This window comes from Xiphophorus maculatus, chromosome 1, assembly GCF_002775205.1.
Source record: "Xiphophorus maculatus strain JP 163 A chromosome 1, X_maculatus-5.0-male, whole genome shotgun sequence".
Classification (NCBI taxonomy): domain Eukaryota; kingdom Metazoa; phylum Chordata; class Actinopteri; order Cyprinodontiformes; family Poeciliidae; genus Xiphophorus; species Xiphophorus maculatus.
The window spans coordinates 31852228-31869891 of record NC_036443.1 but is presented as its reverse complement, the minus strand read 5'-3'; the positions used below and the strand labels follow the sequence as shown (position 1 = coordinate 31869891).

Sequence of the window (17664 nt, the reverse complement as noted above, 5' to 3'; positions counted from 1 at the left end):
AGTGAATTAGAGTTAGCAGATCCGAAACAGCTTTTTCCCACTTGCCATCAGACTGCTGAACTCTTAACTGGACTGCACTCAAAATCTGGTCTCCACTTCATACCTTGCACATGTACAGAGCTAAATAACTTCTATTTTACTGTCAGTCCTGCACTTTATATTTTATATTTAGATTTATATTCCGGAGTAACCTCATAACATTGGAAGCTCAAAACATTGTCCTGAGCCATATGCAACGAAATTTCGTTCTGTATTCACCCTGTGCATGCAAAATGACAATAAAGTCAGTCTAAGTCTAAGTCTAAGCTAGATAGTTAGCAGTAGCCACCACTGACCAGAAGCTTATAAAGACATGACATCATCATCTGGATGATGATGATGTCATGTGGCTTTCTTCAACCGCTGATGACCTCATCATCCAGCGCCACCTTCAGGCAGTAGATTGACCTCAGTCTGTTGTGTTCCAGTGCTTCTGTGATGAAGATCAGCTGCTGGTGAGTTTCTGCAGAAGAAAGTCCTATTTTCAGACGTTCCAGTTGCTGAAGGGTTCTTTCTGTCTCAGCCGGACGTTGCGTCGCTGGAACCGAGTCTGTCGCAGGAACTGCCGCACCGCTGTCAAATCGGTGACGTTCTATTGGCTGGTTCTCCTGCTGGTCTTTCTGAACACCTCACTCAGCGCCTCCGAACACTACAACCAGCCCGACTGGCTGACTCAAGTCCAGGGTAAGCGCCAGCTTCGGCGCTGCCACCCGGCGGCCTCTCTTTGACAAATGCTGGGCGGTCTTGGTGAGGTCCTTTTTCCTCTGCAGACATTGCCAACAAGGTGCTGCTGTCTCTCTTCACGGTGGAGATGCTGCTGAAGATGTACAGCTTGGGTCTGGCACATTACTTCGTGGCCTTCTTCAACCGCTTTGACTGCTTCGTGGTGTGTGGTGGGATCATCGAGACCATTCTGGTGGAGCTGGAGATCATGCCTCCATTGGGGATTGCTGTGCTGCGCTGCGTCCGCCTGCTGCGCATCTTCAAGGTCACACGGTGAGAGGTCACACCTGGGCCTCCAGGTGGGCCCCAAACTCCTGGTCTCTGATGGTGTCCATGTGTCTCCTCAGCCATTGGACGGCTCTGTCCAACCTGGTGGCCTCCCTGCTAAACTCCATGAAGTCCATTGCCTCCCTGCTGCTGCTCCTCTTCCTCTTTCTCATCATTTTCGCTCTGCTCGGCATGCAGCTGTTCGGAGGAAAGTTTAACTTCGATGAGACACAGACCAAGCGGAGCACTTTTGATGCCTTCCCGCAGGCGCTGCTCACCTGCTTCCAGGTATCACGGCAACAACAGGTGATGTCACCAGCTGAGGGGGCGTGTCCGTGATGATTACTGTGTGTCAGATCCTGACAGGTGAGGACTGGAATGTGGTCATGTACGATGGCATCATGGCGTACGGTGGCCCGGTGTTCCCAGGCATGATCGTCTGCATTTATTTTGTCATCCTCTTCATCTGTGGCAACTGTATCCATGGCAACGAACCAATACATGGTCAATCAAACGCTTTATTATTGGAGAGCTCTGCTCATCTGACTCCATCCATCCATCAGAACTCCCCAAACATCTTCTCCTTACCGACCATCAGACATCCTGCTGAACGTCTTCTTGGCCATTGCTGTCGACAATCTGGCTGGAGGCGATGGGGATGACAAGAAGAAAGAGTGAGTGATGGAGAAGCAGATGGGAAACCTGGATTTTATTTCGCCTGATGGTTTCCTGTTTTCTCTTCTGCAGAAAGAAGACTGAGGGTGAGGGAGAGGAGGAGGCCGAAGGAGAAGTGAAGGTCAGCAGATCTCCAGGGTTACCAGGTCTCTGACGTGTCCTCGGTTTATTCTAACGTTTGTTTGTCTCTTCAGGTGGACATCGATGAAGATACAGAGTATGAGGAGGAAGAGGAGCTTCCTGAAGGAGAAGACGGTCTGTTCTCACAGTAACGTTCTGACTAATTGATCCGTTGACCATCGAACCAACCAGGAACCAGAACTGCTCTCTGCAGCCATGTTAGGACAACATCTGACTCTCCAGAGCAGAATCTCTGCTTCAGTCTTCGGTCCAGTCGATTTTTCCAAATTAAAACCCAAAACTGTTCTAGTAAAAGACAGTGAGGATCTGTTAAATGAACCAGAACCAGAATCCCCTGGTCCTGCATGTTCTCTGGAGGCACGATTGGTTTGTTCAAATGGACAAATATTTCACAACAGTCCAGAAATTGACTCTGGGAACTGGTGAGTGGTTCCAGGGACAAGGACTTCTGGAGGTTCAGGGTTAGATGTTGGGTCACCAAACAGACCATCGGTCCAGCCCAGTTCTAAAAGCAGACCAGAACCCCCAGAGTCCAGGCCCATTATCATCTTGGTCAGGCAGACCTTGTAGCTCCAGGTCAGTAGGATGAGCTCTTCATCCAAACAGATGTTTCCTCTCTCTTCTCCTCAGACGGAGGCGTCCAGCTGAAGATGGCTGACCTTGCTCCTCCTAAAGAGAAAGTTCTTCCCATCCCAGAGGGCAGCGCCTTCTTCTGTCTCAGCAAAACAAACCCGTGAGTGTGTGAGCACCTCAGCATTCACTGACCTTCACACACACTAAAAAATATTTCAGCCACCTTCATTGTGTCAACTAACTTCTATTCTCAAAGCCTAAGGAATGCTGCAATTTTTAGATTTTTAACTCAACAACTTAAATGTATGAGTTTCTGAAAGATAAAGTTGCAGTAAATAAGCAAGTAAACCTTAATTTACTCTTAGAGTTGAGTGAAGTAAGGTTTTTCCACCTCATAGACCCGGTTCTGTTAGAACCAGAACTCCATCATCTGCTCCACCTCCAGCTGCTGTGGTTCTGACCCAAACCAACCTGTTCCCCTCCTGGCCTGTGGGGGCGCTGCACCAAGAACCACTGAAGGAAACGACACAAAAACCTCTGAAGACACTGAGAGCAACTTCCTTCTTCACCAGATGGAAACAAGATGGAGGCGTCAGATTTTAGTGTTGGAGGATTTCTGTTTAGTCTTTGGCTGAAGACCAGGAGCCATTTCTGCTGCTAGCGCTAGGCTAGCATGTTAGCTTTGGTTGGATTTACCCAGAATGCATTGCACTGTAGTCCACTTCCTGCTTTTGGAGTGGTCTCTGGTCTGCTAGGCGTTCACATTCAAACCAAAGCCAGACCGAGGTCTGGAGGACCAGAGGTCACTTTTTTGGTGCATCAGAGTTTGACCTTAGATTGAAGTGACTGATTGGGCCTGGTGGGTCACAGATCCACCCAGTTCAGAGACCCAAATCCCACCTTCCAGGGTCAGGGAATCATGATCTCAGAGTCCATGAAGTTCCTTAAAAAAAGAAAAACCAACTGACTCATTAAGCACCATTAGTGTTGTGGTTCTGTGGGTCGGTTCTTCCAGAACCCCCAGAAAGTTCTACTTGTGTTTAAACTTTCATTTTTGTCTAGCTGGATCTGATCCGTACAGATGCCAGAATCCAGAGACCAGCTGGTTCTGGTTCCACATGAAGACCTGACTCTTCTGTCTCTGTCTTTCTGTTCGCAGGATCCGTGTCGCCTGCCACACGCTCATCCATCACCACATCTTCACCAACCTCATCCTCGTCTTCATCATCCTCAGCAGCTGCTCATTGGCTGCTGAGGATCCAATCAGAGCGCACTCCTTCAGGAACAACGTGAGTCCCACAGCCTCCTCACTAACACCCGACTCTGTGATGTCACAGGTGATGTCATCAGAACGCCTCTGGGTTGGCATCGGGAGGGGCGGGGCTTCAGAAGGTTTCAGGGTAAGTCCGGGTCAGTGATTAACCGGGTCAACGAGGCAGAAATAAGAGAAAAGAGAGAAAAATTACCACACACACACAGTCTCTGCTTCTAACTCTGCTTGTCTCTGAACTCAGACTTCTTGAGGTTCTGTTTCTGATTTGTGAGCCATTTTACTGGGACCAAATTTCCCTCCAGTAAATCTGATCTGTTCCACTGTGTGGAAATAAATCTGATAGTTTTCAAACCATCTGCAGTCTGAACGTCGCACTTTATCCAACCTTTACGTCAAAAAAAGGGAGAATCCAGACGGTGAATCTAAACATCGTCTGAAAATGACAGTAATGAAGTGACGAAAGGCGGTCTGAGTCAGTGAACGCATCACACCTAACCTCATCATTCCTGGTCTGACTCCAAACAGAACCGGGTCAGAACCGGGTCAGAAGCTGCAGTCAGTGCTCCACTAAAGGCCGTTGCTGTTAGCGTTCTTCCTTTGTCTGCTGACCATCTGGTGACCGGGGCATCGCTCTCAGCAACTTTACTATCCGTCCAGACGGCGGCCATCTTTGCTAAAATGGGGTCGTAAACCGTTCACACAGAAATCTGTCGGGTTTAATTAGTAGCAGAAGCAAACCAAGACCAGCTGAGTGAACACAGATTTCAAAAATACCCAAAACATGCTGAAGAAATAATTATTTAATAAGAATCCCAGGACAGAACCCTGAGGTACACCATGAGGACTGATGTTCCACACTGCTGGTCCACACCTGAGGCCTCAGCTCACCTGCAGCAGATTTGAACAGGAATGTGACCATGACTGTACTTCCTGTCTGAGTCTGAACTTCCTGTGTGTCTGTAGATTCTGGGTTACGCTGACTACGCCTTCACCTCCATCTTCACCGTGGAGATTCTGCTGAAGGTAAACATCCGTCGGCAGGAAGTCTTGGCCCAGAGCTTCCCCTGTGACTTCCTGTCTGTTTCTCTCAGATGACGGTCCATGGCGCGTTCCTCCACCAGGGATCCTTCTGCAGGAACTGGTTCAACCTGCTGGACCTCCTGGTCGTCAGCGTCTCACTCGTCTCCTTCTTTCTGCAGTCAGTATTTAAACCTTAACTTCCTCTAACCAAAGGCACATGTAGCAAGACTCTGGCTTGATCTCCTCCAGAAACATCTTTCTAGATGCTTTCGTGCCTCCAGGGAAACGTACCTCGCCGCTCAGCTCTTTACCTTCCACTGCAGAGGAGACCTCCGTCTCCATGGACTCATGCTGTGAACAGCGGCCATGCTGACCACCATCGCCTGTTGATACTCTGGTCCAGAGTCATCCTGCATGTTTTAGTTCTCTCCCTGGGTTAGACTTACCAACAATCCCATTGGCTGAACTTTGCTGCCTTCTAGTGGTCAGAGTTATGCCCAAGTTAGCTTTAGAAAATCGTCTTTCTTTAGAATCACTTTCAAGCAGAAGCATGTCATTTTTACAGAAGTGTAAATAAATTCAGACAGTAAGAAAGCACCGGCTCTCCAAGATCTTCTCCTGTCTGGTCCCATCAGAAGTTTTCTGGTTCCTCTGTGTGTCTGCAGCTCCAGCGCCATCTCTGTGGTGAAGATCCTTCGAGTCCTCCGGGTGCTGCGACCTCTCAGAGCCATCAACAGGGCCAAAGGACTGAAGGTAACGGTCCCCTGATGGTGAGGATGTGAGGGTTGGGGCTGGGTCGGGTCTCAGAGGAGGTTCTGGCCTGGTTCTGGTCGTCCAGGTGTCAAGTCTCTCTGCTGTGTGTGTTGCAGCATGTGGTCCAGTGTGTGTTTGTGGCCATCCGGACCATCGGGAACATCATGATCGTCACCACGCTGCTGCAGTTCATGTTCGCCTGCATCGGCGTCCAGCTCTTCAAGGTTCCTCTCCGCCGTTCACCCGGCCCGGGCCTGGCGCTGCCACCGCCTCACTCTGCTTCTGCTTTCAGGGGAAGTTCTACCGCTGCACCGACGAGGCCAAGAGCACTCCGGAACAGTGCAAGTGAGTCAGAAAGGCGGTTCTGGTCCTGTTCTGGTCCGGCTCTGGTTCCGCTCAGGCTGAACCAGGTGTGTGTCTGCAGAGGAACCTTCGTCGTCTACAAGGACGGAGACGTGAGCCACCCCATGGTCAGGGAGCGCATCTGGCTGAACAGTGACTTCAACTTCGACAACGTCCTGATGGGGATGATGGCGCTCTTCACCGTGTCCACCTTTGAGGGCTGGCCCGCGTCAGTATCCCACCTTCATCAGCTCATCTTCCTCAGCTGGGTCTGAGCGTTTGTCTCTTGGTTCTCCAGACTCCTCTACAAAGCCATCGACGCCAACGGAGAGAACTCGGGTCCGATCTACAACTACAGGGTGGAGATCTCCATCTTCTTCATCGTCTACATCATCATCATCGCCTTCTTCATGATGAACATCTTCGTGGGTTTTGTCATCATCACCTTCAGAGAGCAAGGAGAGCAGGAGTACAAGAACTGTGAGCTGGACAAGAACCAGGTAAGACCCGGTCCTATTGGACCAGAACCTCAGCAAAAGTCCAAATCGGTCTGAGGACAAAATGTCTACATGAGACGTTGTCCATCCAAACCTCCAGAAAAATATTCACTCTGGCTGATGGAGGACATTAGGCTACGAAGAGCTCCAAGAGTCCAACAGAACCGGGTCGTCTTTGTCCCGGTTCTGGTTCCTAAGTCCTAAACCCAGCAGCAGTACCCTCCTCTTCCTCAGTCAGGCCTCAGGAATTCTCCCTGATGTTCCTCCACATTTCTTTGATAGTTTCTAAACCCAGGGGGAAAAAAATCACATTTTAGCAAAAGATCATCATCAAGCATCGCGATCTGCTGGGTCAGCGAAACCCGAAGGTTCCCAAACCTGGGCGGTCAGTGGACGTCTGTCTCCAGTCTGTGGGTTTATCTCCGCGTAGCGAAAGTTTTGTTTCTGCTTCAGATCAGGACTGAAACTACAGAATGAGTCTCCTGATTGTTGCTGGAGTCTGAATCGCTGGGACTGTCCACCATGTTGGACAGAGCTCCTCCCACAGCTGGTCCCGGTTCTGTATGATTGACTTGATTTGGTTCTGGATCTGTTGGTCTTGTGAAGTCCACTCAGAACATTGTCTGGTGCACCTGGTGGAACAGAAGTAAACCCAGAGAAAACCCGATTCAGACCCAAGCAGTTCAGTTCTGTCGGCTTCTTGAAATGTCTGGAATAATTCAAGACAGAAAATTAAACGTCTTTGCTGTTTTTGTTTGGTGGTTCTGCTGGAACAGTTCCTGTCCTCGGTCCAATCGTTGGGCTGCAGGACGCTCTGTCCCATGTCTGTCCCATGTCTCCTGCCTCATCTCTGCTGTCTGCCTCTGTCTCAGCGTCAGTGCGTGGAGTACGCCCTGAAGGCTCAGCCTCTGAAACTCTACATCCCAAAGAACCCGGTTCAGTACAAGTTCTGGTCCATCATCAATTCCACGGGGTTCGAGTACGTCATGTTCGTCCTGATTCTGCTCAACACCGTCACACTGGCCGTGCAGGTCGGTACTGGTCCAGTTAGTCAAAGCCGATCCAGTCGGACCAAAGCGAGCTGAGTGTTGTCTCTGCTGCAGCACTACGAGCAGTCCAAGACCTTCAGCTACGTCATGGACATCCTCAACATGGTCTTCACCGGACTCTTCACCGCAGAGATGCTGCTGAAGCTGTTGGCCCTGCGGCTCCGGGTGCAGAACCGAATGCAGACGGACGATCGGTCGGTCCGCATCCTGCACAGCGTCTCATGTCTTCCTTGTCCTTGCAGCACTACTTTGTGGACGCCTGGAACTCCTTCGACGCTCTAATCGTGGTCGGCAGCGTGGTGGACATCGTGGTGACAGAGTTCAGCGTGAGTAACAGATCACAGTGAAATGATCATCACTATCCAAAATCCCACTGAAATAATCACGTCTCAAGTTTAAAAGGACTTAATGAATGTTTCTGTTTTCAGAGCGGCGAGGACAGCTCCAGGGTGTCCATCACCTTCTTCCGCCTGTTCCGAGTGATGCGACTGGTCAAGCTCCTGAATAAAGGGGAGGGGATTCGCACGCTGCTGTGGACATTCATCAAATCACTGCAGGTTAGAGGGGCGGGGTTAGCAGGGATAGGGTTAGCAGGGATAGGGTTAGGGGCTAGCAGGGGCAGGGTTAGCAGGGGCAGGGTTAGTAGGAGCGGGGCTAGCAGGAGCGGTGTTAACCAGAGAGCAGGAAGTAAACGAAGGATGTTGGTAAAATGTCTTAAATACCTGAAAATCGTGAATTAAGTGGATCAGAAGGTGGACAGTCTCTAGAAAATCACTGAGCTCAATAATCATAAACAAACAAACCTTCAGGTTGCTGGTGAGCCATCAGTCGGGTTGTCAGGTTGAAGCCTGGCTCCTGGGCGCCGCGTCAGGCTGAGACTCTCCCCGTCCTCTCCCTGCAGGCGCTGCCGTATGTCGCTCTGCTCATTGCCATGATCTTCTTCATCTACGCTGTCATCGGCATGCAGGTGAGTTCACACACAGGTGAGCCTGTAGGGGGTACTGTTCGGAGTCCAGACACCAGAGCTGATGAGGTTCTGGAAGGTTTTGCATGTCCCCCAGAACCTGAACGCAGTAGGACTAGGTTCTGACTGTCTTCGGGTTAACTGTTCCGTCTGCTGTATCTGGCAGACGTTCGGGAAGATCGCGATGCAGGACTACACTCAGATCAACAGAAACAACAACTTCCAGACGTTTCCTCAGGCCGTCCTGCTCCTCTTCAGGTCAGAGGCTTCTCCTCTCCTTCTGGATGCTCAGCGCCCGGTCTCTGCTGGTTTACCTGTGTGTGTGTGTGTGTGTGTGTGTGTGTGTGTGGGTGTGAACAGGTGTGCCACAGGTGAAGCGTGGCAGGAGATCATGCTGGCCAGCCTTCCAGGGAAACGCTGCGATCCGGAGTCGGACTACGAACCAGGAGAGGAGTTCAGCTGCGGAAGCAACTTCGCCATTGTTTACTTCATCAGCTTCTTCATGCTGTGTGCTTTCCTGGTGGGAACCTGAACATTCCCAGGATGTTCCCATAACGTTCCCAGAACATTCCTCCATTTGGACCAAAACCTGACCAAACTTCTTTCTCTCACTTAGATCATCAACCTGTTTGTTGCCGTCATCATGGACAACTTCGACTATCTGACGCGTGATTGGTCCATCCTGGGGCCGCATCATCTGGATGAATTCAAAAGGATCTGGTCAGAGTACGATCCAGAGGCCAAGTAGGTTCTGCAGAGGTTCTGCTTCCTGTCAGTAGTCCAGTTGTTCTGTGAGCTCAGTTTATGATGAGCTTCTTCAGATTACGTAGATCTGAGATGTTCCTGACTTCTGCTGCTGCCATTTGGAGCAGAAACCGGAATCACCAGTCTGTGGATCGTTTTGTTTCCTCAGAGGTCGGATCAAACATCTGGATGTGGTGGCGCTGCTCCGGAGGATCCAGCCTCCTCTGGGGTTCGGCAAGCTCTGTCCGCACAGGGTGGCCTGTAAGGTAAGCAGGACTAACCCGACTCCAGTTCGGTTGGAGAAGTGTGAAGCGCTACACTGGCCTTGGTCGGTTCTGTTCTCTGCCGGTTCTGGTTCTTGGTTCCTACTGATGCTCGGCAGAAGTTCCAATATTTCTCTGAAACAGAACTCTAAAGCTACAGCTAATCGGTAGTTAGCGTCGGATTGTTAGGGTTTGTCCTTCAGAATAGAATAGAAGTACTTTATTCATCCCAGCAGGGAAATTACTTCGCAGTTACAGCATAGAGACAAGACACAATAACAACGTCCGGGTGTTGAGTCTGTAGTTTGGCTGTGTCAGAGCTGATGACGTCACAGGCCACCGCTGCATCAGCTGATGGGGGAATGTAAACAGCGATCAAAATGGCGGACGTAAACTCCCTCGGTAAATAACACGGCCGCATTCCCACAGCCAGAAGTTCAATGTCCGGGCTACAAATCTGTTCCTTCACGTTAACATGGCTGGGATTACACCACCTCTCACTCACATAAAGTGCAATCCCGCCGCCCCTCTTCTTCTGACTCTTGGAAAAGTCCCTGTCCCCCGCACCAAGGAAAATCCAGGAACCTCCACGCTGTATTCCGGAATAAGCAAGTGTAGCCAGGTTTCCGTGAAGCAGAAGATACTGCACTCCCAGTACTCCTTCTGGGTCCTAACCAGCGCTGTGAGTTCGTCTGTCCTATTCCCCTACCTACCGCTGGCCTGCGCCGTCTCCTCTTCTACCTCCGTTTAACTCCAGACCTGCAGCCCCGTCGTCTCCTCCGTAACTCTTCCGGGACCACCGGCCCGTCTCCGGGCAGCAGCAGAGGCCCACACAGCGCAATCAGCCGTTCACACGAGCAAACAATGCCGCTACTCCGTTCGGCGAGGTTCTCCGGCACCAAGAGTAGAAAAAGTAGCAGAAGAACATGGAGAACATCGACAGAACCACATCCAGCCATTGTGGAAAGCCCAACTAATGATCCATGGGTTCTTCAAGCACGGATCCTTAATCGGTTACAGCAAATATACACAGACAAACACACACGACGGGAGCTGCGTCTGCAGGCAGCCAGCTGCGCCGGCGCCATCTTGACGAAAACCTTAAACGTAAACGTAACTTAAACGTAAAGGAGTCAGAGTTTCTGCAGGAGTGTTTTGGATCTGTCTGTTACCCCCTGAACAGAACCTGAGTCGTCCTTTCCCTCTGCACCGCAGCGCCTGGTGGCCATGAACATGCCTCTGAACGCTGACGGCATGGTGACCTTCAACGCCACACTGTTCGCTCTGGTTCGCACCGCGCTCAAGATCAAAACCGAAGGTACGTGACAACCTTCAGGTGGAGGATGACTCAGCTTAAACTTCTTTTTCATGGTTTGTATTAGAAAATAAAGATGTGTTAGCTTTGCTAAATTAGCCAGACGAGGAACATAAATCACAGTATCATCTGCATATGAAGTGACTTTTCAGCTGCGCTTCTGTCTTTAATCTGTTTAACATCAACTCCACCAACACTGAGATGGTTCAGGTATGAACTTCTAACCTGTCTTTGGCTCCGCCCCCTGGGTGCTGCGGACAGGTAGCCCTGAGCAGGAGAATGAGGAGCTGAGGGCGATCATCAAGAAAATCTGGAAGCGGATGAAGCCGAAGCTGCTGGATGAGGTCATCCCGCCACATGAAGGTAGAGCGACTGGCCTGCAGGGACAAGCCGGGTCTCCGTCCGCCGGTCTGCAGACTCAACCTCTCTCTCTCCATCTGCAGAGGAGGAAGTCACCGTCGGGAAGTTTTATGCAACTTTCCTCATTCAGGATTATTTCAGGAAGTTCAGGAAGAGGAAGGAGAAAGGAAACGTGACGGGAGAGTCTGACTCTACGAATCCATCTGCTGTTCAGGTTAGCTGTCTTTCTCCATGTTGTCCCAGAAACTCTGAGCTTTTCAAAAGCTTTTTAAACGTTTAGCTGCCACCTAGTGGTCAAATGTGACTACTGCAGCAGAATGCATAAACATATGTGAGAGTAATGAGTAATAATGTTATGTTGTTTTCAGCTCTCCACTTCGAGTCTACGGATCCCCTTAGGGGACATGCATTTTCTTTTGCATTCCCTCGCAGTAATGTCCAGGGGTCTCATGTATAAAGCGCCGTACGCACAGAAAATGTGCGGCGCCATATTTAACGCACAAGTCGGCATGTATAAAAATGAATTTTGCGTCAAAGTTTACATAAATATATGCGCACTTTTTCCCTGGCGTGAAAATGTGCGACAAACTTTTCTGTGAACAATAATAAACTACAAAGAGTCAAAACTCACCTAAATCCACTGAAATCTGACGGCATTCAGTTATTTAGACCAGGAAGCATCAAACCAGATGGGTTTCATGATTTTAATATTTTAGTGTTTAAATGATGAAACTGAACCACATTTATCCTCAGACAACCTAACACACACACACACACACACACACACACACACACACACACACACACACACACACACACACACACACACAATAAAGAAAAGAGAAATAAAGGATGTGAAAACCTCAATGTAAATAATCATGTTGCTCAGTTTGTGTCTCATAAAGATGAAACTCATCGTCTGAATGCATCTATTTATTCTCACTAGAGAGAAACCAGGGCTGATCAAACAGTTTGATTATTGATCAGGTGATCAGGTGTGGAGACAATCCCAGGTATATCAGTAGCTGCATCAAGGTGAGCCGCTACCTGAGGAGCTTTGGCTCTGATGGAGAACATGGAGCCATTGATCAGAGATCAGATTGATCTGCTGGTTTCTGATCGTTTAGATTCATCCAGACTGATCATCCTGGAGCTCTGAGCAGAACTTAAAGCAGGTACCGGTACCGGTCCAGCTGCAGCCGTCCTCCAGTGGAGCCAGAAATCATCTGGACTCTGTAAATGTAACTTCTGCTCATGATTCCTGGATTCAGAAGAAACGTTGAAATCCCGGCTGAACGCTCTGCTGCTCTGAGATCTTTAGGATTCATTTGGAGTTTGTTTCTTTAAAATGTATTAGTTTGATTTTTGTGAGGTGACCTTATGTGCCCTGAAAGCAACTTAGAAATAAAAGATAGAATTATTATTATTATAAATACTTATTCTGCTTCGAACAGGACGTTGCCATGGTTACTGCTTCACAGACTTCCGGGTATTTATACTAATTTACATTAAGATGTATTTATGGAGGCGACAGGCGGAGCAGCAGCTGCTCTGTTTCCTGTAAATCAGGATGAATAAAGGAAAGGTGCGCAGGCTTCGTACATCTGAATTTGTTTGTGCGCCGAACTTTTCTAAATTTGTCCTACGCCAAGTTTTAGTGTGAAAACTGCGCAGTGTTTTGTACATGAGGCCCCTGAAGTGGGGAAAAGAGCATCTGTGGAAAAAAGCTGAAACATTTTATGCTTATCGTCTCATTACGTTCTCTTCAGTTCCCAGTCATGTTCTGATGCTGAAACTGTTTCCCACCACTCGGATCAGATGTCTCACCGCCTGAGGCAGAAAGTGATTTCTCTGTGTTCGCTGCAGCTGTGTAAGGCGGGTCTGAAGACGCTGCAGGATCTGGGTCCAGAGATGCGTCTGGCTCTGAACGAAGACCTGGAGGACGAGGAGGAGGCGCTGATGGACGGCGACGATCTGGAGAAGAACGCTGCCTACAAGGTCCCGACCCGCCCACGGTCCACCGCTGGCAGTCTGACCAGCCGCCTCAAACTTTCTGTTCTCTGTCTGCAGGCCGAGAACGGATTTGGACCAGAGACTCGACGAGGCTCCATAGTGACACCTACTGGTAAAATGCAGCTGAACCTTCCTTCGCTCCTTCCATCATCATCCTCATTTATTGACCCTCAGATTCTTAAAATCAGACCATCAATGACCTTTAATCTCAAAAAAGGAAATGATCAAATACTTGCTATCAGCTTCAATCTGAGCATGAACAGCAGGGGGCAGTAGAGCGTCGTTTCAACCAGAACTGACAGTGGGCGGGGCTTCTCTCTGCAGGCGATGGCGGCGTCTCAAACGGCGGTTTCATCCACCGAGTCGGGTCGCTCAGCAAGATGGCAAATGGAAACGAAGATGACGAGCATCTTCATCGTGGAGACAGCGTGAGGTCATCAGTGAGTCATCTTCGCCGGCCGTCCGTGAAGAACAGCCTGACAGACTCCGCCCACAAGAGACCGTCGTACTACAAATATGGACGGTGTGTCATTTCATTTCCCCCACAGAGAAATCAAGTCAGGCCACCCAAATATCTTCAGAGTCCAAGGAAGGGTCTCCAGTTGCAGTCAGTCTTGCAACGTCTCTGACTGAAGACTGGTGCTGGACAGTTTCATGCTAACATGCTAACAGCTTAACATTTAGGCAGCAAAGATCATATTCCACAGTAATATGTCCTGATGACATCATCAGCTGTTAGCAGCTCTGCTAAGCTGCCTCCTTTGCTTTTGCTGCTCCTCTTTATATCTCGTAAAAGTAAAACTTAAAACTTTTTAGCTTTTCAGGGTCTGAAATCTGATTTTCATCTGTTGGTCTGCAGGAGAGACTCCAGGGACAGATCCTGGAGGAACGGAGACGTGGATGTCTACGGAGAGCAGGGTTACCACAGCCGAGAGGAGGACAATGAGAGCATCAGCTCCAGAGACAGGTAGGCAACACGCAGGAAGTGCTTGTACTTCCAACACGCACAGGAAGTGCTTCCAGTAGCTTAGCAACGTGCAGGAAGTGCTTCCAGTAGCTCACTAACATGCAGGTGAGCTGTGCTAACCCTGAAGCTAAAGTGCTTCCAACGTGGTATGAAGCAGAAGCTAGTGCTAAAGTGAAAATATGCTGCCCTCATGTTGTGTTGCTCTTACAAAGCTAAACAGCTAGCTAGCACCTGAGTTTAAAATAATCCAGTCCTTGATAGTTTTCTTGTTTTCAACTGTTTTGTGGTTTGTTTTGTAAAACTGTAACAAAGCTCAAAATTATATATCAACCACAGACAAAATACAGAAAATAACTAGAATACAGCAAACTGATGGCTCCCAGTTATTACTAACGAGCTAACGATGTAGCTTTGTATTTTGGTTGGAAAACATGGAACTATGTCTTATAAAATATTACACAATACTGAAATAATAATTAATCAAATGAACTTACAGACTAATAGTGTCCAAGGGACAAACGTGTCTGAAGGACAGTCTATCACACCACACGGACAGCCGGACGACTTCTGCTCAACTTCCAAATTAAATACGTCAACAACGTCCACTAGGTGTCAGTAAGGCTCTACAGTTTCACTTACAATTTACCATCTTTAAACTAAGCGAAACATAATAATGGAGTCAGCACAGAAATATAAACATGATATTTAGCGGAGGCTAATGCTATAGCCTATAACAACATGGCATTTAGCAGCAGCTAATGCTAAATGCATTATCAACATATTTGTGGAATGCTAACATGCTAATTTCAACCATTTTGACAACTTTATTCTACTAAAAGTTTACAGAACAGCCAAGTAAATTAGCGCTTTGGAAAAGTTATTTCAGGGTAAGCTAAGTGCGCTAAATGTGTTCAATATTAGCAAAAGTAACAAGCAAAGAATTAGCTCTGCTTCTAGCGCATTAGCAGATTAGTGGAGGAGCATCTACAGCTGCCATCAGATGTGTGGGCGGAGCTTGACCAGGACCGGTCCAGGTCCCGCCTCCACCCTGCAGGGGAACGCTGGCAGCTGATAGGCTGGATTATTTATCATCTGACTGTGTTGTCAGACATTACCCCGACGACTCGTCGCTGTACAGAGACCACCGCGATAGCCACGCCCCCTACAGCAACGGTAGCTATGGCGACAGTTACAGTGAGGGCAGGAGGACGACTCGCAGACGCCTACTTCCTGCCACTCCCACAGGTGACAGACTGTCTCACAGCTGACATCATGGGTGTGACATCACAGCCGGCTGAGCGGTGTGTTTGTTTTGCTCACCAGGCCGAAAACCGTCCTTCAACATCCAGTGTCTGAGGCGGCAGGGCAGCAGCGACGACCTGCCGATTCCCGGGACGTATCACCCGACATCACCGCCGCGCCGCGCGCGACCTCAGGTGACCTCGGACAGCCGCTCCAGACACTCACCCACCTGTTCCCCAGGTAACCGCCCCTCTCCTCGCCAGGTTTTCAGCAGCTACGACTCCCGCCGTTTGTCCACCCGCTCCGCCGCCGTGTCCTCGGCGTCCTGGGCCAAGCCGTGCCCCCGCCGCGGGCGGCTCCTCTACGCGCCGCTCATCCTGGTGGAGGAGGAGGGCAGCCCGCCCTGGGGGGGCGAGGGCAAGAACGGAGGGGCAGCAAGAGGTGAGGAGGCAGGACTTCAAAATAAAAGCCTAGCCAATGGCTTTTAATGTGAAGGGTCTGGCTAATGCTGCTTCCTGTGACAGGAGCAGCAGATGGACCGCCCTGGTTCAGTGGATCAGCTGGGAGCTCAGGTGAGACGAAAAAACAGACACGAGTCTTCCTCACACGGATCATCAGCTAATCGGGTCACGTGACTCTGATCGGGTCATGTGGCTGTCTTGTAGCTCCGCCCCCATACCGGGCCTACACCACCCTCAGGGTTCCCTCGCAGCTCGGCGCTCCGTTCGCTGAGAAACGGGGATCGGCCGACAGTCTGGTGGAGGCGGTGAGAGAGCGCCACTGATCACTCTTCACTTCCTGTTCCTGAGCGTTTCCGTGGAGACGATGGGTTCCGCTCTGTTCTGTCTCCAGGTTCTGATCTCGGAGGGACTCGGTCTCTACGCACGAGACCCCAAGTTTGTCGCGTTCGCCAAGCGAGAGATCGCAGACGCGTGTCACATGACGGTGGACGAGATGGAGTCGGCGGCCAGCGACCTGCTGAGCTCCGGGAGCCACGACTTCCTGAACACCATCGGCGACGACCCGGCGGCACTCTACAGCGACGAGGAGCCAATCAGGACGAGCCGCGAGGAGGAGGAGCTGGCTGACGAGATGGCCTGCGTGACCTCATTCTGAGGATCCACCAATCAGAGAAGAAGGAGGCGGGGCCAAGACTGCCGGCCAATAGGAGGATAGAGGTGGGGTTTCCTGAAAGGTGCTGGCCAATAGGAGCGGTTTGCGCTACAGGACAGAAACGTAGAGGAAGTTAAAATGTGATTGTGGAAGAAATGGATCAGAACCATAAACTGGTCGGGTTCAGCTTCCTGTGACCCGGTTCTGAGGATATGACGGTCTAACCAGGATCGGGTTTAATCATGGCTGACACTAAAGTTATCAACACTGAGAGGAGAGGGTCACAGGTTCCGACCTGGTTAGGCCCGTTACCATGGAGATTCACCGTCTGAGAGGCTCGTTGATTTTTCTAGATGTAAATAAACCAGAATTTCTCTTGAGTTTGCACCGATAATCTCTGAACGTTAGAACCGAGTCCATTAAACTGTAATATGTTCTGGTTCTGGTCGGATCGGATCGGATTTCTGGGCTTAAGGCAGGAGGACAGATTCAGATTAAAAAGGTTTTTGACATTTTTTAATGTGTAAAAATGAGCTGGTGGATTTATTTCTGTCCTTATTTATTCATTTATTCAAGTTATAAAGTAACAAGTTGAACATATGAAACTTATTTTGACCTTAATCTGAGCTGATTTTATAACTAATAAAAAGACAATATTTTCTAATAGTTTCTCCAGTTTATCCGACCAAATCTGGACGCATTTAGATTTGGTTTGGTGATTCGTTTGAACGGAGTTGACTTTCCTCCACCGGGCGCCATCGACCTCCAGGGCTATGACATCATCAGGTGATGAGGAAAAAGCATCTGTGAGCTGATGATGAAGATGATGATGAAGATGTCAGCAGTTTGTGGCGCTGGGCCTCCTGCCTCACATGAACTCAGATCATTCAGTCTCTCTCTCCGCAGGTCCGGCTCGTTTTTCTACTTGTGGTGTTTTTTATGCTGATGACCGACTCATCTTGTTCTTGTTGTCGTGTTTTTATCTCTTCCGACCCGTTGGACTTTTCCCCAGAACTCTTTAAGGGCTTTTGATTCCTGCTCAGACGCTGAGGAGCTGCTCTGCCTGAATCTGTTTTCCTTCCAATAAAGATCCAGATCACGCTCTGCCTTCGACTCCGTGTTGTTTCTAACAGATATGTGGAAGTATCTAATGACACCAAGCGGGCAGAACCAGCAGGGTCCAGCAGGAGGAAACCGGCCGACATGTGGGTCCAAACGCAGCTGCAGCCTGCAGGCAACAAGTCCAGGAACAAAAGTATATCTGTACCAAAAATACTTTTACAGGTTTGAATAATATTGATATGAACCAACCAGCAGGGCCCCCTGCTGGC

General features: G+C 49.5%; 1 protein-coding gene across 1 annotated transcript in view; it reads left to right on the top strand.

Annotated features, from left to right (window-relative positions):
- Positions 1-17437, top strand: part of LOC102223947 (voltage-dependent L-type calcium channel subunit alpha-1D-like) — a 28070-nt gene extending 10633 nt beyond the window's left edge. Inside the window, exons 13-51 of the mRNA XM_023339712.1 lie at positions 468-494; positions 563-723; positions 810-1035; positions 1110-1317; positions 1386-1506; positions 1628-1703; positions 1777-1825; positions 1899-1959; positions 2476-2578; positions 3578-3707; positions 4655-4714; positions 4783-4889; positions 5377-5464; positions 5581-5688; positions 5757-5809; positions 5889-6035; positions 6105-6306; positions 7176-7334; positions 7407-7517; positions 7595-7678; positions 7781-7909; positions 8254-8319; positions 8483-8574; positions 8677-8836; positions 8933-9060; positions 9230-9326; positions 10539-10641; positions 10900-11001; positions 11082-11212; positions 12865-12996; positions 13069-13123; positions 13336-13534; positions 13871-13978; positions 15087-15223; positions 15302-15414; positions 15484-15661; positions 15745-15792; positions 15886-15986; positions 16073-17437. Of these exons, the coding sequence (XP_023195480.1) occupies positions 468-494; positions 563-723; positions 810-1035; positions 1110-1317; positions 1386-1506; positions 1628-1703; positions 1777-1825; positions 1899-1959; positions 2476-2578; positions 3578-3707; positions 4655-4714; positions 4783-4889; positions 5377-5464; positions 5581-5688; positions 5757-5809; positions 5889-6035; positions 6105-6306; positions 7176-7334; positions 7407-7517; positions 7595-7678; positions 7781-7909; positions 8254-8319; positions 8483-8574; positions 8677-8836; positions 8933-9060; positions 9230-9326; positions 10539-10641; positions 10900-11001; positions 11082-11212; positions 12865-12996; positions 13069-13123; positions 13336-13534; positions 13871-13978; positions 15087-15223; positions 15302-15414; positions 15484-15661; positions 15745-15792; positions 15886-15986; positions 16073-16336 (4624 nt within the window). The 3' untranslated portion in view covers positions 16337-17437. The remainder of the gene's footprint in view (positions 1-467; positions 495-562; positions 724-809; positions 1036-1109; positions 1318-1385; positions 1507-1627; positions 1704-1776; positions 1826-1898; positions 1960-2475; positions 2579-3577; positions 3708-4654; positions 4715-4782; positions 4890-5376; positions 5465-5580; positions 5689-5756; positions 5810-5888; positions 6036-6104; positions 6307-7175; positions 7335-7406; positions 7518-7594; positions 7679-7780; positions 7910-8253; positions 8320-8482; positions 8575-8676; positions 8837-8932; positions 9061-9229; positions 9327-10538; positions 10642-10899; positions 11002-11081; positions 11213-12864; positions 12997-13068; positions 13124-13335; positions 13535-13870; positions 13979-15086; positions 15224-15301; positions 15415-15483; positions 15662-15744; positions 15793-15885; positions 15987-16072) is intronic.
- Positions 17438-17664: the final 227 nt, after the last annotated feature.